The sequence below is a fragment of the Pecten maximus genome, chromosome 7 (genome assembly GCF_902652985.1).
Source record: "Pecten maximus chromosome 7, xPecMax1.1, whole genome shotgun sequence".
NCBI classification, from domain to species: Eukaryota; Metazoa; Mollusca; class Bivalvia; order Pectinida; family Pectinidae; genus Pecten; species Pecten maximus.
The window spans coordinates 14,334,242-14,358,937 of NC_047021.1; the positions used below are offsets into that span (position 1 = coordinate 14,334,242).

A 24,696-nucleotide genomic window follows, 5' to 3' on the forward strand; every position below is an offset into this window, starting at 1 on the left:
AGATAAGGCCACAATAAAGGATATTGTAGATAATAACAACTCTAGCTACTGTATAAAATGAGGCCACAATAAGGGGTAGTGTAGATGATACCGTCTCTAACTATAAGATGAGGCCACAATGAGGGGGTGTTGTAGATGATAATAACTCTAAATATGAGATGGGGCAACAATGAGGGGGTGTTCTAGATGACAACATATACAATATATCTATGGGATTGGGCCATAATAAGGGGGTATTGTAGATACTAACCACCCTGAGATGAGCCTGTGATAAGGAATACATGTATTTCTTTAGCATACAGAACAACTGGACATGTTTTCATTCATTGTAGGTAAACAAGATTGTGGATGTGTATCGGCAGCTCAGCAGATTTCCTGAGCCTGTGTCTGCCTGGATCTCTAATCTTTCCAATAAAACCAAAATAATACTCAACACCCAGTGGTCACAGTCTGACCTTGAAAGGAAAGAGAAAGTTAAATTCTCTCGAGATTATCTTTTGAGTGGACAACCTGGCAACATCAATTTGGACTTCAGATCCCCAAATAGAGAAATATCAAACGAGTAAGTGAAGCTTACATATGATACTACATTACGTAGGATAGACTTTGCTATCACTATACACTATATAGATTTTGATATTAACCAGAACTCACTCAACATTTTGTGTTAGAATAAACCACATTCAGCAAGTGGAGGATCTGACATAATTAACTTAAAATATAAGTTATTGATTAATGAATAACTTAAAACAGAATAAGTTAACTAATTCCCATGACATAAGTTTTATTATTGACATGTAGGTGCACACATAGGTTCTGTTTATCACGTAACTTACATTTTCCTTATCAGACTTGGAGTTATGTTTTATTCTATTTATGTTTTTCACTTGTTTTATCACGTTTATCATTTATTTATGACCTAACAATAGTGCTATTATAATTACACGTGTGTCTCTAGTTATAATAAATTGCATGTTAATACAAAATAGAACAGACAGCTGTATGATAAAGGTATGCTGTACTACAATATGAAGTATTTTAACTTGTTCAATATCACCTGAATTGAGCATTTTTTTTCAGACTGTGGAATGAAGAGTCTCCATCAGGTTCTCAGAGAGCAGTAGTTAAAAAGGTCACAAAGAAAGATGAGGATAAGTACTTCATAGAGGTAGGTCATATGACAGTGGATTTACATAGTTGTGTTGCAAGATATGTGGTATTTTATATATATGGGGATTATCTCCCCTAGCCCCTTGATTTTGTTATCTCCATTATATGTACATGGTTTGTCTCCCCTCTTGATTTAAAGTTTTGTTGTAACTTATCTCAATTAGATTTACATGGTTTGTCTCCCCTTTGATTTTAAGTTATGTTATCTCCATTAGATGTACATGGTTTCATTTGTCTTCCCTATGGTTTTGAAGTTTTGTTTCTCCATTAAATATACATGGGTTGTCTCCCCTCTTGATTTAAAGTTTTTTTTATCTCCATCAGATGTACATGGGTCGTCTCCCCTCTTGATTTAAAGTTTTGTTATCTCCATTGTCGAAATGATACCATTTCAATTATTCGACAAGCTAAAAGTAGTTATCTTAAGAAACTTCAGAACTGTCTAGCTGACAAATCAACACATCCAAGAAAATGGTGGCAGATAGCAAAATCTATAGGTAAAATAACTAACACCAGTACTAATTCTAAACCTTTGAAATGTAATAATAAAATCTTAATCCACCCTCAAGATAAAGCCGAAGCACTAAATTCCTATTTTACTTCAATTGCATCCGATATTACTGATACTGACTTGCCTGAATTACCCCCCCTTTCTCCATTTGAACTTTCTAATATTATTATAACCGAACAAGATGTCTCTGACCAATTTAACATTCTTAACAAAAACAAACCAGCTGGTCCTGATGATATTTTACCTATTATTGTAAAGAACACTTCTGCATTAGTATATCCTCTAATGCTTTTATTTAATAAAACTTTGTCTACTGGTGAAATACCTGATGTACTTAAAACATCAAATGTTACTGCTCTCTATAAAGGTAAAGGAGATATCAGTGACCTCAGCAATTATAGGCCTATTGCCATTACATCTATTTTAATCAAAATTTTGGAAAATATTATTTTTAAATATTTATTTAACTATATATCAAGTCATAATATGTTAAGTGTACATCAGTCAGGATTTCAACCCAGAGACTCAACAACTAATCAATTAACTGATATTTATAATACTATAACTAGTAATCTGGACCAAGGCAAAGATCTGCGTTTTGTTTTCTGTGACATAAGTAAAGCGTTTGATCGGGTTTGGCATTTAGGACTTTTACATAAGCTAAAAAGTTATGGTATTAAAGGCAAATTATATAATTGGTTTAAGGCTTAATTATCTGACAGAAAACAAAGGGTAATCTTTGATGGTTATAAATCTAGGACCAAACTTATTTCTACAGGGGTTCCTCAAGGATCTGTCCTTGGACCATTTCTTTTCCTTTTATTTATCAATGATATTACTAACAATGTCAACTCTCATATAAAACTCTTTGCAGATGATACCTCTCTCTATGTTGTAGTAAATGATAATGATGACCTTCAGACACCAACTAATTTGCTTAATAATGACCTTGAGTCTATATCTGAATGGGCAAAACGATGGCAAATTCTTTTTAATCCAAATAAAACTGTAGCTATGAATTTCACACGAAGACACACTAGCAATCATCCGCAACTTTCATTTAATAATACCCCAATTGTACAGCTTGAACACCACAATCACTTAGGTCTGACATTTAACAGTAAAGACACATGGTCTGATCACATCTTTTATATTTATAGCAAAGCTAACTCCAGATTTAGTATCCTCTGAATTTTAAAAACTATTGTCGATAGGAACACCTTAAAAACTTTATATGTCTCCTATATTCGACCTATTTTGGAATATTCCGATGTAGTATGGGGTAACTGCACTAAATCTGAATCGGATCTGCTAGAAACAGTTCAATTAGAAGCTATGCGGATAATTACTGGTCTCAGACGTGGCACGTCCCATCACATACTCTATACTGAAACCCAACTTGAACCACTATTTATACGAAGACAAAATCATAAATTAATTTTCATGTACAAAATTCTTAATAATTACGCACCAAATTATCTTACTAACATTATCCAACCTTTTATAAATGTGATTAATACTTATAACTTCAGAAATAATAGAGTTTTTAATATACCGAAGTCAAGAACTACTAATTATATGAATAGCTTCTTTCCTTCTACAATGGTTAAATGGAATGAACTTGATCCCTCTTTACGAGACTCTATGTCAATTTCAACATTTAAAAAGAAGCTTATAAAAATACCTAATACACCTGTCTCTAATACGTTTATCAATTGTGTTCCGAGAAAACTTAACATCATTTTATGTCAATTAAGAAATTCTAAAAGTGATCTTAATTTTGATAAATTTCAAGATCACCTAATTGATGATACTTCTTGTAATTGTGGTGCACCTAGGGAAGATCTTACTCATTTTTGCTTTCAATGTCCTTTGTATGATAATATTAGACATTACATTTTAGTATTCATGACTTATTAGGCTACTTAGATTTGCACTGCCTATTATATGGTATCAATAATGATTCTGACCATTTAAATAATACCATCCTTATAAATGTTGATTCTTATATAAGATTATCAAAGCGTTTCTGTACTTACTCGTGAAAAATACACATATATGATATAATATGATATTTATATATTAATAATGAAAAATATGTTAATTGTATATTAACAATATTCTCAATGGGAATTACATATAAAAGTGTGTAAGTGGGTGTACGTGTGTGTGAAAGCTGAATTAGGTTATAGTTAGAAATGTACATATCTACCGGAATAGAAGAAGACTGATATAGGCATAGCCTGTTGTCTGATTCTTTTGTAAATACTCATTTAATGACTGTAATTAATGTACTTTGTTAAAATGTATTTACAATAAAATATTTTTGAAATTGAAAAATCTCCATTAGATGTACATGGGTTGTCTCCCCTTTTGATTAAATTTTTTTGTTATCTCCATCAGATGTACATGGGTTGTCTCCCCTCTTGATTTAAAGTTTTGTTATCTCCATTAGATATACATGGTTTGTCCCCCCTCTTGATTTAAAGTTTTGTTATAACTTATCTCAATTAGATTTACATGGTTTGTCTCCCCTCTTGATTTTAAGTTATGTTATCTCCATTAGATATACATGGTTTCATTTGTCTTCCCTATGATGTAAAGTTTTGTTTCTCCATTATATGTATATGGGTTGTCTCCCCTCTTGATTTAAAGTTTTGTTATCTCCATTAAATGTACATGGGTTGTCTCCCCTCTTGATTTAAAGTTTTATCTCCACAAGATCCAATGAATTGTCTCCTCTATTGATCAAAAGTTTTGTTATAGGCATTAAATGTGCATTGTCTTTTTATTGTTTCCCCTCTTGATAAAAAAGTTGTTATCTCCATTAAATTTTACATGAATTGTCTCCCCTCTTTATCACATGTTTTATAACCTCCATTAAATGGTTTGTTTCTTGCTGTACATTTAATTGTATTCATCATTTCTTGTTTACAGATTTGGGAAGGAACACATAAGAGCCAATGTATTGATGTTCTTGCACAGTCTAAGCATGGAAAGATCTATGAAAATGATGGTATGTGATTTTTTCATCACAAATACGGGTGAATTAATGTATGTGTAATCCAATTATGGAAGTGTTATCCAGGTATGTGTCATTCTGAACATATAACAATATTTTGAACATAGATAAACATTTAGATGGAAAGAGTGATATTTTGTCATTTTACATGTTGGGACTTTCAGACCAGTTTGGAAGTTTTGTGTGGTCGTACTCTGAGAAAAGCCTGCTTTACATTGCCGAGAAGAAGCTGCCTAAATCTGTATCTTACTTTGAGCGTGAGAAAAAAGACCAAAACAAAGAGGAAGAAATTTCACAGGTGAGTTTAAACTTACTACTGCCTTTAGGTTTAATTTAGTAGAACTTGGTGGTTAATAGTACAATGAAAAAACAATTGAATAACTTTATGTAGGATAGTAAATAATCATATTATGGAAGTTTCCTCAATGATGCCATGCTCATTAATGTCTGTTATGGGACTGTCTTAGCCTATTGTAGAATAATCTAGTTTGAAATAGTAAACTGAAAGTAGTTCACAAATAAGTCCTCCTCAACTTTTTGCAAGGGGTTTATTGAGGATAAGTACAGTAAGTTCTTGAAAAATTATTTGTTGAATTAAGGAAAAAATATCACTTGATTGACTTTCAGGGCTCAGAACATTTTTACAAGGAGGACTGGGGAGAACAGCTGACAAGTAAACACCTCAGTGTAATCTGTGTCCTGGACCTCGAGTCTGGAGATATCCAAGTTCTGTCGGATGTTCCTGATCACCTCTTCCTTGGACAGGTAACATCAAATGATATCTTTGGTTTTCTGTTTTGTGGATCAGAGCTTTTTATATCACATGTCCAACAATGTCTCCTTTTATCAGGTGTTGTGAAAGCTGTGCCGCTAAGAAAATAAGCATGTGTAGGATTTTATACCTAAAATTACTACTTTATGCAGTTATATTTCAGCTAATTACTTACTTGTAGATCTGGTGAATGTTACTATTTGTACGAGTACAATACTGGCCAGTATAGAACTGGCCTAATTTACTGTCCAGTATTTTCAGTTTTTCTTCTTGCTTGCTGGGTATCCTCAGACTCAGGTGTGCTGTTTGTAGGCTGTGATATCAATCCATACATGACTGACCTAATTTATTGACCAATGTTTTCTAACTCCTCAGGCTTGCTGGGCACCCTCAGACTCGGGTGTGCTGTTTGTTGGCTGGGACATCAACCCATACAGGGCTGGCCTTATTTATTGTCCAATAAGAAAGTAAGTCAATATGGTATTTTATGCAGGAAATGTTTTATGTAAACTGTAAGTGCCAAAATGCGTTCTCAAGCTTTATGCTCCCTAGGGAGTTGAGAAAAAGACCGAATACGGCTCTGTTGCTGTGATATAGAGGTATATAAAACTCTATATTATATCAGTATCATTATATTTTTAGCCCACCATCATCAGATGGTGGGCTATTCAAATCGCCCTGCGTCCGTGGTCCGTCGTCCGTCCGTCCCTCCGTCCGTCCCTCCGTCCGTCCGTCCGTCCCTCCGTAAACAATTCTTGTTATCGCTAATCCTCAGAAAGTACTGAAGGGATCTTTCTCAAATTTCATATGTAGGTTCTCCTTGGTGCCTAGTTATGCATATTGCATTTTGAGACCAATCGAAAAACAACATGGCCGACAGGCAGCCATCTTGGATTTTGACAATTGAAGTTTGTTATCGCTATTTCTCAGAAAGTACTGAAGGGATCTTTCTCAAATTTCATATGTAGGTTCTCCTTGGTGCCTAGTTATGCATATTGCATTTTGAGACCAATCGGAAAACAATATGGCCGACAGGCAGCCATCTTGGATTTTGACAATTGAAGTTTGTTATCGCTATTTCTGAGAAAGTACTGAAGGGATCTTTCTCAAATTTCATATGTAGGTTCCCCTTGGTGCCTAGTTATGCATATTGCATTTTGAGACCAATCGGAAAACAACATGGCCGACAGGCAGCCATCTTGGATTTTGACAATTGAAGTTTGTTATCGCTATTTCTGAGAAAGTACTGAAGGGATCTTTCTCAAATTTCATATGTAGGTTCCCCTTGGTGCCTTGTTTTGCATATTGCATTTTGAGACCATTCGGATAACAACATGGCCGACAGGCAGCCATCTTGGATTTTGACAATTGAAGTTTGTTATCGCTATTTCTCAGAAAGTAATGAAGGGATCTTTCTCAAATTTCATATGTAGGTTCCCCTTGGTGCCTAGTTATGCATATTGCATTTTGAGACCAATCGGAAACCAACATGGCCGACAGGCAGCCATCTTGGATTTTGACAATTGAAGTTTGTTATCGCTATTCCTCAGAAAGCACTGAAGGGATCTTTCTCAAATTTCATATGTAGGTTCCCCTTGGTGCTTAGTTATGCATATTGCATTTTGAGACCAATCGGAAAACAACATGGCCGACAGGCAGCCATCTTGGATTTTGACAATTGAAGTTTGTTATCGCTATTTCTCATAAAGCACTGAAGGGATCTTTCTCTAATTTCATATGTAGGTTTCTCTTGGTGCCTAGTTATGCATATTGCATTTTGAGACCAATCGGAAAACAACATGGCCGACAGGCAGCCATCTTGGATTTTGACAATTGAAGTTTGTTATCGCTATTTCTCAGAAAGCACTGAAGGGATCTTTCTCTAATTTCATATGTAGGTTTCTCTTGGTGCCTAGTTATGCATATTGCATTTTGAGACCAATCGGAAAACAACATGGCCGACAGGCAGCCATCTTGGATTTTGACAATTGAAGTTTGTTATCGCTATTTCTCAGAAAGCACTGAAGGGATCTTTCTCTAATTTCATATGTAGGTTTCTCTTGGTGCCTAGTTATGCATATTGCATTTTGAGACCAATCGGAAAACAACATGGCCGACAGGCAGCCATCTTGGATATTGACAATTGAAGTTTGTTATCGCTATTTCTCAGAAAGTACTGAAGGGATCTTTCTCAAATTTCATATGTAGGTTTCCCTCAGTGCCTAGTTATGCATATTGGGACCAATCCGAAAACAACATGGCCGACAGACAGCCATTATCGCTAAATCTTAAATTTTATATATATGTTCCCCTTGTTTGAAATGTACTAGCTATAGAGGGCTGTTTATGAAAATACACAGATTAGTAAGACTTAGATGAAGGGAAAAGTAGAGAAAAGATCAATCTGACATGGAACCTATAAAGATCATTCAATGGTGGGCGCCAAGATCCCTCTGGGATCTCTTGTTAAACATAAAACTTCTATGGTTGAGATAAAGTGCAGCATGATTTAAAAAGAACAAAATTATCTGTTGTAAAGAACATATAGTACCAGGGTATGGAACATTCTATGTATAGCCATCAGATAAAACTAAGTGTTAGGAAAGTCCAGGTATAGGCTAGGCGGGATGTCATTATAAGGGTCCGAGATAAGACAGGTTAAATGGATGTATTATACATGGATTGATTATTTTTAGCCCACCATCATCAGATGGTGGGCTATTAAAATCGCCCTGCGTCCGTGGTCCGTGGTTCGTGGTCCGTCCGTAAACAATTCTTGTTATCGCTAATCCTCAGAAAGTACTGAAGGGATCTTTCTCAAATTTCATATTTGGGTTCCCCTTGGTGCCTAGTTATGCATATTGCATTTTGAGACCAATCGGAAAACAACATGGCCGACAGGCAGCCATCTTGGATTTTGACAATTGAAGTTTGTTATCGCTATTTCTGAGAAAGTACTGAAGGGATCTTTCTCAAATTTCATATGTAGGCTCCCCTTGGTGCCTTGTTATGCATATTGCATTTTGAGACCAATCGGAAAACAACATGGCCGACAGGCAGCCATCTTGGATTTTGACAATTGAAGTTTGTTATCGCTATTTCTGAGAAAGTACTGAAGGGATCTTTCTCAAATTTCATATGTAGATTCCCCTTGGTGCCTAGTTATGCATATTGCATTTTGAGACCAATCGGAAAATAACATGGCCGACAGGCAGCCATCTTGTATTTTGACAATTGAAGTTTGTTATCGCTATTTCTGAGAAAGTACTGAAGGGATCTTTCTCAAATTTCATATGTAGGCTCCCCTTGGTGCCTAGTTATGCATATTGCATTTTGAGACCAATCGGAAAACAACATGGCCGACAGGCAGCAAATTTGGATTTTGACAATTGAAGTTTGTTATTGCTATTTCTGAGAAAGTACTGAAGGGATCTTTCTCAAATTTCATATGTAGGCTCCCCTTGGTGCCTAGTTATGTATATTGCATTTTGAGACCAATCGGAAAACAACATGGCCGACAGGCAGCCATCTTGGATTTTGACAATTGAAGTTTGTTATCGTTATTTCTGAGAAAGTAATGAAGGGATCTTTCTCAAATTTCATATGTAGGCTCCCCTTGGTCCCTGGTGTTGCATTTTGGGACCAATCCGAAAACAACAGACAGTCATTATCGCTAAATCTTAAATTTTATATATAGGTTCCCCTTGTTTGAAAAGTACTAGAGGGCTGTTTCTGAATTTATACACAGATTAGTAAGACTTAGAGGAAGGGAAAAGTAGAGAAAAGATCAATCTGACATGGAACCTATAAAGATCATTCAATGGTGGGCGCCAAGATCCCTCTGGGATCTCTTGTTTTTATTAACATTTGTTTTTGTTTAATTCAGATCTAGCGTTTACTATCTGGATTTCAAGTCATCTGTATTAAGTAAGTAGGTTTTAATGATTACATTATACATCATAAAAATAACTGCTACTATGATTATAATATGTATTCATATTACAACAATAGTGAAACTATATCAACTGATGTTATTCATGCTTGTTTGCCTAGATGGAAGTGAGCAAGGGGTTATACTGTGGGAGGAAACTAGAGTATCCACAGAAAACTTATGTGCTCCGGCAGGTCCGCCTATGCAAGATAACGTAATATTTTCCCATATTTTATAATCTCAGTAACAGGGTGCTCTCTGCATGTATTGTATACAGTTTGTGGGATAGCAGGTACTTTGTACAGATGATGTGGTGGGTGGGGTGTGTTGATTGATTGATTGATGGGGCGTAACGTCCTTGTTTCATTTATTACCGTGTCTAGGACACGGGTGGGGTGGGCGGGATGGAGGGTACCATGTATAATGGGTGGGATTGATGGTACTGTATATAGTGGGTGGGTGGAGGTACCACATACTATGTATGGAGTCAAGGGTACTGTATATAGTGGATGGGTTGAGGGTACTGTATATAGTGGGTGGGTCGAGGGTACTGTATATAGTGGGTGGGTGGAGGGTACTGTATATAGTGGGTGGGTGGAGGGTACTGTATATAGCGGGTGGGTCAATAGAAGGTACCATGCACAGTGGGTGGGGTGGATGGTACTGTATATAGAGGGTTGGTTTGTGGAGGGTACTTTATATAGTGGGTGGGTGGAGGGTACCATATTGAATGTATGGAGTGGAGGGTACTGTATATAGTGGGTGGGTGGAGGGTACCACATACAATGTGTAGGGTGGAGGGTACTGTATATAGCAGGTGGGTGGAGGGTACCACATACTATGTATGGAGTCAAGGGTACTGTATATAGTGGGTGGATGGAGGGTACTATATATAGCGGGTGGATGGAGGGTACTATATATAGCGGGTGGATGGAGGGTACTGTATATAGTGGGTGAGTTGAGGGTACTGTATATAGTGGGTGAGTTGAGGGTACTTTATATAGTGGGTGGGTGGAGGGTACTGTATATAGTGGTTGAGTGGAGGGTACTGTATATAGTGGGTGAGTTGAGGGTACTTTATATAGTGGGTGGGTGGAGGGCACTGTATATAGTGGTTGAGTGGAGGGTACCATGTTGAATGTATGGAGTTGAGGGTACTGTATATAGTGGGTGAGTCGACGGTACTGTATATAGTGGGTGGGTGGAGGGTACTGTATATAGTGGGTGGGTGGAGGGTACTGTATATAGTGGTTGAGTCGAGGGTACTGTATATAGTGGGTGGGTGGAGGGTACTGTATATAGTGGTTGAGTGGAGGGTACCATGTTGAATGTATGGAGTTGAGGGTACTGTATATAGTGGGTGAGTTGAGGGTACTGTATATAGTGGGTGGGTGGAGGGTACTATATATAGTGGGTGGGTGGAGGGTACTGTATATAGTGGGTGAGTGGAGGGTACTGTATATAGTGGGTGGGTGGAGGGTACCATGTTGAATGTATGGAGTTGAGGGTACTGTATATAGTGGGTGAGTCGAGGGTACTGTATATAGTGGGTGGGTGGAGGGTACTGTATATAGTGGTTGAGTGGAGGGTACCATGTTGAATGTATGGAGTTGAGGGTACTGTATATAGTGGGTGGGTGGAGGGTACTATATATAGTGGGTGGGTGGAGGGTACTTTATATAGTGGGTGAGTGGAGGGTACTGTATAGAGTGGGTGGGTGGAGGGTACCATGTTGAATGTATGGAGTGGAGGGTACTGTATATAGCGGGTGGATGGAGGGTACTGTATATAGTGGGTGGGTGGAGGGTACCACATACTATGTATGGAGTCAAGGGTACTGTATATAGCGGGTGAGTTGAGGGTACCACATACTATGTATGGAGTCAAGGGTACTGTATATAGCGGGTGGGTGGAGGGTACTGTATATAGTGGGTGAGTGGAGGGTACCATGTTGAATGTATGGAGTTGAGGGTACTGTATATAGTGGGTGAGTGGAGGGTACTGTATATAGTGGGTGAGTGGAGGGTTCTGTATATAGTGGGTGAGTGGAGGGTACTGTATATAGTGGGTGAGTGGAGGGTACCATGTTGAATGTATGGAGTTGAGGGTACTGTATATAGCAGGTGGATGGAGGGTACTTTATATAGTGGATGGGGTGAGGGTACCACATACGATGTGTAGGGTGGAGGGTACTGTATACAGTGGTTGGGCTGGAGAGTTGGTGATGTAGGATAGAGATAGAAGTACCTATATTTATAATTGTTCTGTGCCATTCTAACCTGATAGAAACGGTCAGTGAGGATGGTCGTAGCTGTAGAAGTATAAGGGTCAGTCCTGACCAATCCAAACTGGTCTACCTGGATAACGACATTGGTGGACCTCACATGCAGGGCAGTCGTTTAATGATGGTAAGTTGTAAGGACAGCTGTTTCAAGTGTATTTGATCAATTTATGGATATAAATATATACATATAACTTTTTCAGAGATAAATTAATTAAAGTCTTTGTATTGATAATAATTAACAGTATATTGATATATTACCGATGTCTTTGAATTTCTATGGGGTAGATTACACATTCAAATTTTTATAAATTCTTCAAAGTCTTGGAAAATGAGTATATTAATAGAACTCCTATTGATAAAACGAAAGTTTAAAACTAGAAAACAATAACATTGGTTTGACAAGTAAAGGCTGAAATCAATAGAAATCATGTTCTGAGAAAGTCTTTTTTGTGCATCATATTAAAAGAACTATTGAAATAACTGAACACCTTTTATCATTAATTAGACTTTTAGAAGCAGTGACATGCAATAGATATAATACCATGTAAGTTCTGTTATTTGTACAGTATGACTGGGGTACTGGAGACCTGAATGTGGTGTCTGATACAGTGGCTGCACCAGCAGGTAAGTCTATGTTATCATTGTAGTCCAGTGTTGGGGGTGGTGTTAAAATGTAATTCCAATTCTTCAAATGTTCAATATCATTGCTGTGTTTGTGAATTTGTTGTAATTAGACATTATAAAGACATTATAAGGACCTTGGCATTAAAATGGGGAATTCCTTGTAACAAACATAAAAACCTTGATGTCTAGCTCGGGAGTTCCCTTATAACAAACATAAAGACCTTGATGTCTAGCTCGGGAGTTCCCTTATAACAAACAAAAAGACCTTATCAAAACCTTGATGTCTAGCTGATAAAGAACAGGTAAGTTATGTGAGTTTTACTATTTTAGCTGATGAATTTCCTGGATTATGCCTACTGGGATTGCCAAAGCGTTGCTGGAGTGAAGACAGCAGTAGACTAGTGACCAGCTCTGTGTGGAGGAGTAGTGTGGTAGGTTATAACACAAGACAGCAGTAGACTAGTGACCAGCTCTGTGTGGAGGAGTAGTGTGGTAGGTTACTGTATAAGACAGCAGTAGACTAGAGACCAGCTCTGTGTGGAGGAGTAGTGTGGTAGGTTATAACACAAGACAGCAGTAGACTAGTGACCAGCTCTGTGTGGAGGAGTAGTGTGGTAGGTTATAACACAAGACAGCAGTAGACTAGTGACCAGCTCTGTGTGGAGGAGTAGTGTGGTAGGTTATAACACAAGACAGCAGTAGACTAGTGACCAGCTCTGTGTGGAGGAGTAGTGTGGTAGGTTATAACACAAGACAGCAGTAGACTAGTGACCAGCTCTGTGTGGAGGAGTAGTGTGGTAGGTTATAACACAAGACAGCAGTAGACTAGTGACTAGCTCTGTGTGGAGGAGTAGTGTGGTAGGTTACTGTATAAGACAGCAGTAGACTAGTGACCAGCTCTGTGTGGAGGAGTAGTGTGGTAGGTTATAACACAAGACAGCAGTAGACTAGTGACCAGCTCTGTGTGGAGGAGTAGTGTGGTAGGTTATAACACAAGACAGCAGTAGACTAGTGACCAGCTCTGTGTGGAGGAGTAGTGTGGTAGGTTATAACAGAAGACAGCAGTAGACTAGTGACCAGCTCTGTGTGGAGGAGTAGTGTGGTAGGTTATAACAGAAGACAGCAGTAGACTAGTGACTAGCTCTGTGTGGAGGAGTAGTGTGGTAGGTTATAACACAAGACAGCAGTAGACTAGTGACTAGCTCTGTGTGGAGGAGTAGTGTGGTAGGTTATAACACAAGACAGCAGTAGACTAGTGACTAGCTCTGTGTGGAGGAGTAGTGTGGTAGGTTACAGTATAAGACAGCAGTAGACTAGTGACCAGCTCTGTGTGGAGGAGTAGTGTGGTAGGTTACAGTATAAGACAGCAGTAGACTAGTGACCAGCTCTGTGTGGAGGAGTAGTGTGGTAGGTTATAACACAAGACAGCAGTAGACTAGTGACTAGCTCTGTGTGGAGGAGTAGTGTGGTAGGTTATAACACAAGACAGCAGTAGACTAGTGACTAGCTCTGTGTGGAGGAGTAGTGTGGTAAGTTATAATACAAGACAGCAGTAGACTAGTGACCAGCTCTGTGTGGAGGAGTAGTGTGGTAGGTTATAATACAAGACAACAGGCATGTTCCTGGTCACAACTACATGAAATATTTTCGAAATATATTGATTAACATTTGAATCCATAATGGTTAAAAGTTGAAGTACCTCACAGATCTCTTAGACTAATACATGGTATTATATTACTGGACACAATACATGAAATGTTATATTGGCTTACCCTATACGTTATTGGTCAAATGATCAGACATATGCTGAGTTCATTATAGGATCTATACATGTCTGTAGTCACAAGTAGGTCAAATATTTTGGGGAAAATTGGTATGATTCTGGTCACAAGATCTGTGATTGTATAGTTGTTGTGGGGTAAATATTCTCTGAACAGCTAAGATCTGAAGATCTAACAAAGTACTTTTCACACCTGGACCAATATATGTATATAGACTGAGAAAAACTTCCTGTTGAGAAATAGGTCAAAGATCTATAATTGTTTGGTTCTTTACCTGTCTAGATCAAACATCTACAAGCTATACTTGGTATCGTGGTATGTAAGTCTTGGATGAGCAGTCTCATGTTCATTGAATAGAATGGTCACAATGCCGTGATTGTGAAGGGTATGTGGCATCAGTTACAGATAAAATGATTTCAATATATGTATGATTGATACCAAATATAAAGGTAGAGTACATTGTGCATGGGAAGGCTTCAAACCAAGGTCTAGTCACATTGACATGCTATTTGATTATGATAAAACCTGCTTATTTTATGATTCTAATTTCTTGTCATGAAAAGTCTGTGATCAATAGATATACATTTTATATTACACATTCTTATGTCTATCCAAACATTTTAGGTCGGTCTGGTATTTAATGTAAAAGAGAAAAGGATGGCAAGAATCACCCCAGGTGAGTTTATAGAAGCAGTAGAATTCTGGTAACGTACAAATAACAAAAATACAAACTGTTGCGGGTGTAGAAATAGTGTACATGTGTAGTGTGACAGGGTGTAGAAATAGTGTACATGTGTAGTGTGACAGGGTGTAGAAATAGTGTACATGTGTAGTGTCACAGGGTGTAGAAATAGTGTACATGTATAGTGTGACAGGGTGTAGAAATAGTGTACATGTATAGTGTCACAGGGTGTAGAAATAGTGTACATGTGTAGTGTGACAGGGTGTAGAAATAGTGTACATGTGTAGTGTGACAGGGTGTAGAAATAGTGTACATGTGTAGTGTGACAGGGTGTAGAAATAGTGTACATGTGTAGTGTGACAGGGTGTAGAAATAATGTACATGTATAGTGTCACAGGGTGTAGAAATAGTGTACATGTATAGTGTGACAGGGTGTAGAAATAGTGTACATGTGTAGTGTCACAGGGTGTAGAAATAGTGTACATGTGTAGTGTGACAGGGTGTAGAAATAGTGTACATGTGTAGTGTGACAGGGTGTAGAAATAGTGTACATGTGTAGTGTGACAGGGTGTAGAAATAGTGTACATGTGTAGTGTGACAGGGTGTAGAAATAGTGTACATGTGTAGTGTGACAGGGTGTAGAAATAGTGTACATGTGTAGTGTGACAGGGTGTAGAAATAGTGTACATGTGTAGTGTGACAGGGTGTAGAAATAGTGTACATGTGTAGTGTCACAGGGTAGAAATAGTGTACATGTGTAGTGTGACAGGGTGTAGAAATAGTGTACATGTGTAGTGTGACAGGGCGTAGAAATAATGTACATGTGTAGTGTCACAGGGTGTAGAAATAGTGTACATGTGTAGTGTCACAGGGTGTAGAAATAGTGTACATGTGTAGTGTCACAGGGTGTAGAAATTATGTAGGATATTTCAGAGAACATGTCCCCAGTCGACTATAATTGACTATGATGATGTCATTGATGACATGTTCAAAATCCACTGATCTGGGTTGATGAAAAGATGGATGAATTGAAACAAGCTCACTTAGATATTGTGAAATTTTACTACTCCAGTGGTAAATCTCCAAGATTGGTGAATAAACTCAGCAGAAAGATGCATCCAGACGTCAAACCTTTCTGAATTTATTGGTTGTACATGTTGTCAGGGATGTTATTTGTTATGTTACTAGGCAGCACCATGGTGGTGTATAAACTCCAACTCAACATTATTTCTCTATTTCTTCTGTTTCTGAAGAAATCAGTTACCACCATGTGGCACCAGATCTACAAAACATCTGATGGGTAGATCTTGTTGCTAAATATATACATGGAAACCTTGATATTATTCTTTAAGTATTGGTATTATTGAAACTATAATTTAGAAGGATATGTCTAAAATGTAAAGTAGATACGTGTATATGGATCTGCCAAATCAGCTTGATATTAAATATGCATTACTGATCTTTTTTTTTTTTTAAACATTTTTGTCTTCCAGCTGTTGGACATCTCTTACTGTGTCTATATTTATGTCTTATTCAGGAAACAAGTCTTATGGAGTGATGGATGTAAATCAAGATAAGATTGTGTTCTGTTGCTCCGCTCCAAATCAGCCTCATTATATGGTAAAGGACCATTCTGTTCTATATTGATGTTTAACATTTGTATTGCTCCGCTCCAAATCAGCCTCATTATATGGTAAAGGACCACTCTGTTCTATATTGATGTTTGATGTTTTGTTACTCCAGTCCAAATCCTTAATCCAAAATAAAATAAATTACTACCAGAATGAATTGAAGATTTTATATCTTCCTAAGCATAAATGTTATAAATCAAGTGTTATCAAAACATAGGAAGTGAGAGTGAAGCTTTAGAGTTCAAAGTTCAAGATTACTAGGCTTTATATATAAGTGATTTGAATGGTCATTTTTTTGCAGAGAACATAATGGGATGTTGTTAAATTTGGTACAAATACATGAATTTAAAGATATAAAATAGGAAAAAAAATGAGAAAAAAGATAAAAGAATAATCAAGAAAGAACCAATTGAAATGAAGCATTTTCAAAAGGTTTTAAATAAAGAAGTGACTTATCACATCTTGAACCTGACAAACCAACAACATTACTTGTCTGTAAGTAGATGGTGGCCAGGAGGTAACATCTGAATATTTCACATTCAGTTAGAACTTTCTTTTAGTTCCATCTCTACTAGGAATTAATGTCAAACCTCTATAAGGCCAGTTCCAGCTCCAAATGTAGATGTGATTCATAAGTATTTAGTATGTATAATTAGAGTTTATAGATCTTTGTTAGACCTTTGTATTTTCCTTGTGTATTCTAAGGCTGTGGCTGATCTGCCTTCCTGGGGATCTGAGGCAGAATTAACACCGATAGACGGACAACCTACACCATTGACCGATTCTAAATACGAGGTGCTGACGTTTATTCCTACAGATGACCGCATACATCAGAAGTTTGGTAAGCAGAGGCAGTGTAAGATTCTGAGGATGTTACAAATGTTTGATTGTTTTAAAAAGATTATTTTACCAGTTTAGTTATTTCAGATTATGCTAACCACACTTGTTGACCCAAATGAAAGCACCCAAGTGGTCTTACTTTGGAAAGAAACCTAGATCCCTGACAAAATCCATGTTGTAGGTGGCCCCCATGTTCAGTCAGGGAATCAAACCTGGGTCTCAGAATGGAAAAACAAAATTGTTTTCTTGTTTTGTCACCTGCATGCTCATCTCTTTTTGTCAATAACATTATCTGACGATGTTCTGTTATACTGATATGATATTCTACATGTATTGATGTTCCAGACCTCAATCTGGACTGTTCATTCCAATACTAATGTGCTTGTATATCTATGTTAGTATGACTTACATTGGTTAGTATGACATACATTGGTTAGTATGACTTACATCGGTTAGTATGACTTACAATGGTTAGTATGACTTACATTGGTTAGTATCACTTACATTGGTTAGTATGACTTACATTGGTTAGTATGACTTACATTGGTTAGTATGAATTACATTGGTTAGTATGACTTACATTGGTTAGTATCATGTACATTGGTTAGTATGACTTACATTGGTTAGTATGACTTACATTGGTTAGTATGACGTACATTGGTTAGTATGACTTACATTGGTTAGTATCACTGTACATGGTGTGACTTACTTAGGTAGATGACTTAATATTGGTTAGTCATGACTTACATGGTTAGTATGAACTTACATGGTTAGTATCGACTTACATTGGTTGAGTAAGTCATGACGTACATTGGTTAGTATGACTACATTGGTTAGTATACATGTACATGTGGTTAGTATGACTTAATATTGGTTAGTATGAACTTACATTGGGTAGTACTGGACTTACTATTGGTTAGTATGACTTACATGGTTAGTATGACTTACCTGTGGGTTCGTTATGACGTACATTGGGTAGTATGACGTACATTGTTAGTATGGACTTACATTTGGTAGTATGACGTACATTGAGTTAGTATGCTCTTACATTGGTTAGTATGACCTTACATTGGTTCGTATCTATTACATTGGTTAGTATGCATCTTACATTGGTTAGTATGACTACACTTGTTTAGTATGTACTTACATTGGTTAGTATGACTGTACATTGGTATTATGACTTACATTGGTTAGTATGACTTACATTGGTTAGTATGACTTATATTGGTTAGTATGACTTACATTGGTTAGTATGACGTACATTGGTTAGTATGACTTACATTGTTTAGTATGACTTACATTGGTTAGTATGACTTACATTGGTTAGTATGACTTACATTGGTTAGTATCATGTACATTGGTTAGTATGACGTACATTGGTTAGTATGATTTACATTGGTTAGTATGACTTATATTGGTTAGTATCACTTATATTGGTTAGTATGACTTACATTGGTTAGTATGTACATTGGTTAGTATGACTTACATTGGTTAGTATGACTTACATTGGTTAGTATGACTTACATTGTTTAGTATGACTTACATTGGTTAGTATGACTTACATTGGTTAGTATGACTTACATTGGTTAGTATCATGTACATTGGTTAGTATGACGTACATTGGTTAGTATGATTTACATTGTTTAGTATCACTTACATTGGTTAGTATCACTTATATTGGTTAGTATCACTTACATTGTCTATTGTAGGTAAAATGGACTATGAAGCTATCCTGATGATGCCTAAAGCTGAAAAAGAAAAACCGCCTTTGATTGTTTTTCCTCATGGTACAGTATGACAAGTTGTCTCCCCTGATGATATAGTATGACAAGGTGTCTCCCTCATGGTACAATATGATAAATTGTCTCCCTCATGGTACAGTATGACAAATTGTCTCCCCTCATGGTACAGTATGACAAGTTGTCTCCCCTGATGATATAGTATGACACATTGTCTCTCCTCATGGTACAGTATGACAAATTGTCTCCCTCATTGTTGAGTATGACAAATTTTCTCCTCTAATGGCACAGTATGACAAATTGTCTCTTCTCATGGTGTAATATGATAAATTGAATCCCTTCATGGCACAGAATGACAAACTGTCTCCCCTCACGAACAGTATAATAAATTTTCTCCCCTCATAGTACATGCCAAATTGTCCCCTCTCATGGTACAGTATGACAAAATGTCTCCCTCATGGTACAGTATGACAAATTGTCTCTCTTCATGGAACAGTATGACAAATTGTCTCTCTTCATGGTACAGTATGACAAATTGTCTCTCTTCATGTTAGAGTTAGAGAATGACAAATTGTCTCCCCTCATGTTAGAGAATGACAAATTGTCTCCTCTCGTGGTACAATATCACAAATTGTCTCCCCTCATGTTAGAGAATGACAAAGTTTCTCCCCTCATGGTACAGTATGACAAATTATCTCTCTTCATGGTACAGTATGACAAATTGTCTCTCTTCATGGTACAGTATGACAAATTGTCTCCTCTCATGTTAGAGAATGAGGGGGCCCCGGTGGCCGAGTGGTTAAGGTGTCCCGACACTTTTACGCTAGCCCTCCACCTCTGGGTTGCGAGTTCGAAACCTACGTGGGGCAGTTGCCAGGTACTGACCGTAGGCCGGTGGTTTTTCTCCGGGTACTCCGGCTTTCCTCCACCTCCAAACCTGGCACGTCCTTAAATGACCCTGGCTGTTAACAGGACGTTAAGCAAAACAAACCAAATGTTAGAGAATGACAAATTGTCTCCCCTCATTGTACAGTATGACAAATTGTCTCCCCTTATGGAATAGTATGACAAATTGTCTCCCCTTATGAAACAGTATGACAAATTGTCTCCCCTGATGGTACAGTATGATATATTATCTCCCCTCATGGTACAGTATGGGTTAATTCACTCGTCAACTATTTACTACAGTCAAGCTGTTCCAGCTAATGTGAATTCATATATATTATGTATATATTTAAATGATGACACATGTGAAACCGACATGTGCTTGTTTTCTGTAACAAAGTAAATCCAATTACTGCCACTCAAATTATCTCCCATCATATACACTTTGACAGCCACCTTAATTGTCTTCCATCATGTACACTTTGACAGCCACCTTAATTGTCTTCCATCATGTACACTTTGAGAGCTTCCTTAATTGTCTTCCATCATGTACACTTTGAGAGCTTCCTTAATTATCTTCCATCATGTACACTTTAACAGTCACCTTAATTATCTTCCATCATGTACACTTCGGCAGACACCTTAATTAACTATCCTCATGTACAATTTTACATCAACCCTAATTATGTATCTCCCCTCATGGACACTTTGACAGCCACCTTAGTTATCTCCCCATATATACACTTTTACAGCCATCTTATTTCTCTCCCTTCATGTACACTTTGGCAGCCACATTGATTATCTTTTGATATATTGTATTACAGTAACCATTATTGTATGTTTTGATTGTAAATGCCTACAAGAACAATGATAATGTTTGCCCTAACTCCTCTTGGTATACAGGTGGACCTCACACCCTCTTCCCTACCTCTTACTTTCGTTATGCTGCTGGATTTTCTGCTTGTGGCTTTGCTGTTCTAATGGGTAAGAAAAACACTTGTTTTCACAGAATTATGTAAAATTGTGGTAGTTAATTTGAAATTTAACAGAAATATGTAAAATTGTGGTAATTAATTTGAATTTTAATCATAAATCATTTTAATGGAATTTTAATAGTAAAATTTAATTATATAAAATTGTTTAATGAATAGTATATTTCTAGTCAATTACAGAGGATCTTTTGGATTTGGGGAGAACAACTTGCGATCCCTTCCAGGTCTGATAGGAGACCAAGATGTAAAAGATGTACATGTAAGTAACAACATTCAATCATCAAACACAAAACTGTGCAGTCAACACAAATAGTGCCTGCAGCACAAAACTGTGGGAGAGGTGTTATTGTGGGAGAAAACAGAAATACCCAGAGATAATCAATTTGGTCATCCAATCTGAGAATCAAACCCTTGCCACCTAGGTTAAAGCAAGTGTGTTATCCATATGTCGCCCAAACAGTGTGTAGTTTACTTACCGACACAGCACGTGTACATTGTATGTCGTCTCTAATTCATTAAATGTTTAATGACAGGCAGCTGCGGAGATTGTGGTCCAGAGTGGTCGAGTGGATGGCAGCAAAGTGGCTGTTTTTGGTGGATCTCATGGTGGCTTTCTCACAACTCATCTGATTGGTCAATATCCGGTATGTAAATGATACTGTCTCTATCATTTGATGGACATACACAGTATGTGTATGAAACCTCCACCATGCCTCCTTCATTTTTAATCGGTAAACTATTTACAAATGACTTTTATGATACAATATGATAACAATCTGTTTTCTTTGGTATTTCAGGATTTTTATAAAGTTGGTTCCTGTAGAAATCCTGTAACAAATTTAACAAGTAAGTTGCAATGGTGTTGATTTGGAGTTGAAACACAAGAATCTCAACCCACAGTTTAAGATTCTAATCTGTCTATCACTTAGTATGCTTCTCTGTGTCAACTTAGGAATTATCTCCTTCAGCAGGTTACATTCTCAGCCATAAATCAAGTTTCTCATACCACTTTGTTGGACTAGCTATCTGTTAACATTTTAACATCTCAATCAGATGATGTCATCATATTTAAAGCTGTAAAATGTTGTTTGGATGAAAATGGCTATCGTTCCATTACTAATAACTAATATGACTTTCATTGATTAATTAGCATGGGATTAATTCATAATCTTGCCCTGAAGGACTTGCCTGATTTCTTCAATGTGAAATACTTACAATGTATGGTTAACAATATACGTTTTCTTGGCTTTCAAAAGATGGCCATGGTGAAAATGTTCAGTATCTTAACTTATTGCCATAACTAGTTCATTTTCACAGTTAAAGTTGTATTTTTTTCTTATATTATTATGTTTTTTAATGTCAATCAGTCTTGTTTGCACAAACAGAACATGAGGTCCTGCGGAGTAAACTCCCCCTGCATGTCCCTACATTAAATATTCACGATGACATGCTGTCCTTTAGTTGGATTCAAAACATTACCTATTTTTTTTTTATTACAGACATGATTGGTGTGACTGATATTCCTGACTGGTGAGTTCAGTAAACATTCATAAGTGATACCACAGTCAGATAAATATCCTTAATTATCCTGAAATTTATATGGTCACAGTTATTTTAGTTTTGCTTCAGAATGGTGACTAGTATTAAATAAAGGTGTTTTTCAGATTTGGTAATATGTAACTTATCATCAGTTCCTGAAGATATTGTTATTTTAATATTTGATGGTAAAATTACAGTGGTTGGAAGTTTCACCTTTGCTGCATCATGTTCTGTGACAAGCACAAAGATGATTCCCCTCACTATTTAATGATTGTTAGAAATTAATAACATTTGTATCAACTTCACATTTTTTTACCTCACAAGTGAGCTTGCCTTATGCCGTGTTGCGGCATCCCTCATCCATACAGCGTCAGTCTGTCTGACTGTCATCAATATTTCCATTTAAACAACTTTTTCTCATATCCAACAGGACTAGGATCATAATATTAAGCCAGTAGTATGCTTGGATGAAGTGCTACCAAGTTAGTTTAATTAGATGGCCCAGGGTCATTTAAAGTAACATGCTGAGATGAAGTACATCCAAATTTATTCAAATGGAAGACCTTGTCCTACTTTCAAGGTCACAGGGATCAAATATGTTGAAATCTCAATAACCAAATAATGCAGGTTCAAGATGTTGGGCCTGTGGCATGTTGAGATGAAGATGATGCCCTTGACCTCTCTTCAATGTCCCAAGATCAATTATGTTTAAGAGAGCTTGAGCCATGATATTGGGCGAATGCTTAATGTTTAATTGAATCAATTTAGACTTCTCTTATATTTTAAATGAATCAGTTTAGACTTCATATTTGAATATAGTGTCAATCAGCTGCAGATCAACTTTAAAGATCATTAGAAGCAGGTGTGTGATGAGGACCCATTGGGCCTTTTGTTTTAATGTTAAAACAAAAGTATGCTTTTTATCTTTCAATATTGCTGAAAGTCTGAGGGAAGTCATTTTCAATAAATGATGTTTTAGAGTTGTCTTCCCCCTTACTAGTACTGCTGTATTTATGTGTCCTTTTGGTCCCTCAGTTCTAACAAAGAATACCCATCTGAGGCATTTGTTATGATGAAATATTTACTGTATTTCAGGGTGATGGTGGAATGTGGTCTGCCATTTGATCACACAATCATACCTGATGGAGAACAGCTATCTCAGATGTTTGTCAGGTCACCAATTGCTCATGTTGATCAGGTGATTAAAAACATTTCACTGGAAAAAAAAGTCAAATTGCAAAAGGAACAAATTTCGTGGTAACACTTTAAAGTTGTGTTGTTCATTGTGTCAGGTAATTGTTATATAAAGAGTATGACCAAACAAAACAGCCCTTAGTATATATATGTTTGTTACCAAACTAAGGTGCCCAAGATTAACCCTGTTAGTGATGACCAGTGACATGAATGGACAATGTAGATCAGTCATATACAGTGTCTATAGTTATAAATATAAAACGTGAATGATGATCCAACTATAGCTACTTCTGTTCTGACCTATAATAAAGATAATCACCTTGCTTTCTTTTTCTGCCCAAGGAGCTTGGAATCTTTTGTTATTTGCATACTGCAGATTTCCTCAGCTTAACATCATAAATTCACTCAATAAGAATTCAAAGACATATAAGATTCAATAATAATTCAATAAGAATTCATATACCTTTATGATATAATCCATATAATGGTATACATGTAATAATGTAATGACGCGGAAATATATTTTCAGCTGACAGCAAAATATCCATGCCGCAAACATTCTGGAAGCTGGCTAAGCGAAAATTTTTCACGCATAAATATCCAATTTTATAGTATAATGACTAGTCCATGATAAAGGTAGAAAAGAACACGACACCATTTCAGAGCACAGACAACATAATCAGGCATCATTGTACACTGTAGTAACATTCAATGGACTAATGCAGCATTGTTTCAAAATGTATATCCAATTCGATTGTTGCATCAAAATTGATTATATAGGAAACCATAATGTGATGTAGCCAATATTTCATACTTTGAAATCTGTTTTAGGTGAAGGCACCGTTACAAATTATGCTAGGTCTAGATGACCGAAGAGTTCCGCCAAAACAAGGGGAACAATTCTACAGAGCCCTGAGATCTAGGAATGTTCCTGCCAGGTAATATTATTTATACATTGGAAAAAATAAGCAAATACATTGGAAAAAATAAGCATCATACTTTTAAAATACTAATTAAATCAAGTTATCACTCATGTTACTCTGTTATATACTGCTATGTGAAGTTATTAACTTTCTTACCTGATGATAAAGTCAAAGAG

At 36.8% G+C, this 24,696-nt stretch overlaps 1 protein-coding gene across 1 annotated transcript in view; it reads left to right on the plus strand.

Annotated features, from left to right (window-relative positions):
- Positions 1-24,696, plus strand: part of LOC117331697 (acylamino-acid-releasing enzyme-like) — a 28,172-nt gene that overhangs the window by 2,169 nt on the left and 1,307 nt on the right. The window contains exons 2-22 of the mRNA XM_033890533.1: positions 333-562; positions 1,081-1,168; positions 4,619-4,697; positions 4,868-5,001; positions 5,331-5,468; positions 5,851-5,942; positions 9,362-9,402; positions 11,693-11,814; positions 12,257-12,314; positions 12,645-12,745; positions 14,720-14,771; positions 16,315-16,397; positions 17,114-17,249; positions 18,958-19,035; positions 20,776-20,856; positions 21,035-21,123; positions 21,398-21,508; positions 21,662-21,710; positions 22,364-22,394; positions 23,499-23,601; positions 24,429-24,535. Of these exons, the coding sequence (XP_033746424.1) occupies positions 333-562; positions 1,081-1,168; positions 4,619-4,697; positions 4,868-5,001; positions 5,331-5,468; positions 5,851-5,942; positions 9,362-9,402; positions 11,693-11,814; positions 12,257-12,314; positions 12,645-12,745; positions 14,720-14,771; positions 16,315-16,397; positions 17,114-17,249; positions 18,958-19,035; positions 20,776-20,856; positions 21,035-21,123; positions 21,398-21,508; positions 21,662-21,710; positions 22,364-22,394; positions 23,499-23,601; positions 24,429-24,535 (2,003 nt within the window). The remainder of the gene's footprint in view (positions 1-332; positions 563-1,080; positions 1,169-4,618; positions 4,698-4,867; positions 5,002-5,330; positions 5,469-5,850; positions 5,943-9,361; positions 9,403-11,692; positions 11,815-12,256; positions 12,315-12,644; positions 12,746-14,719; positions 14,772-16,314; positions 16,398-17,113; positions 17,250-18,957; positions 19,036-20,775; positions 20,857-21,034; positions 21,124-21,397; positions 21,509-21,661; positions 21,711-22,363; positions 22,395-23,498; positions 23,602-24,428; positions 24,536-24,696) is intronic.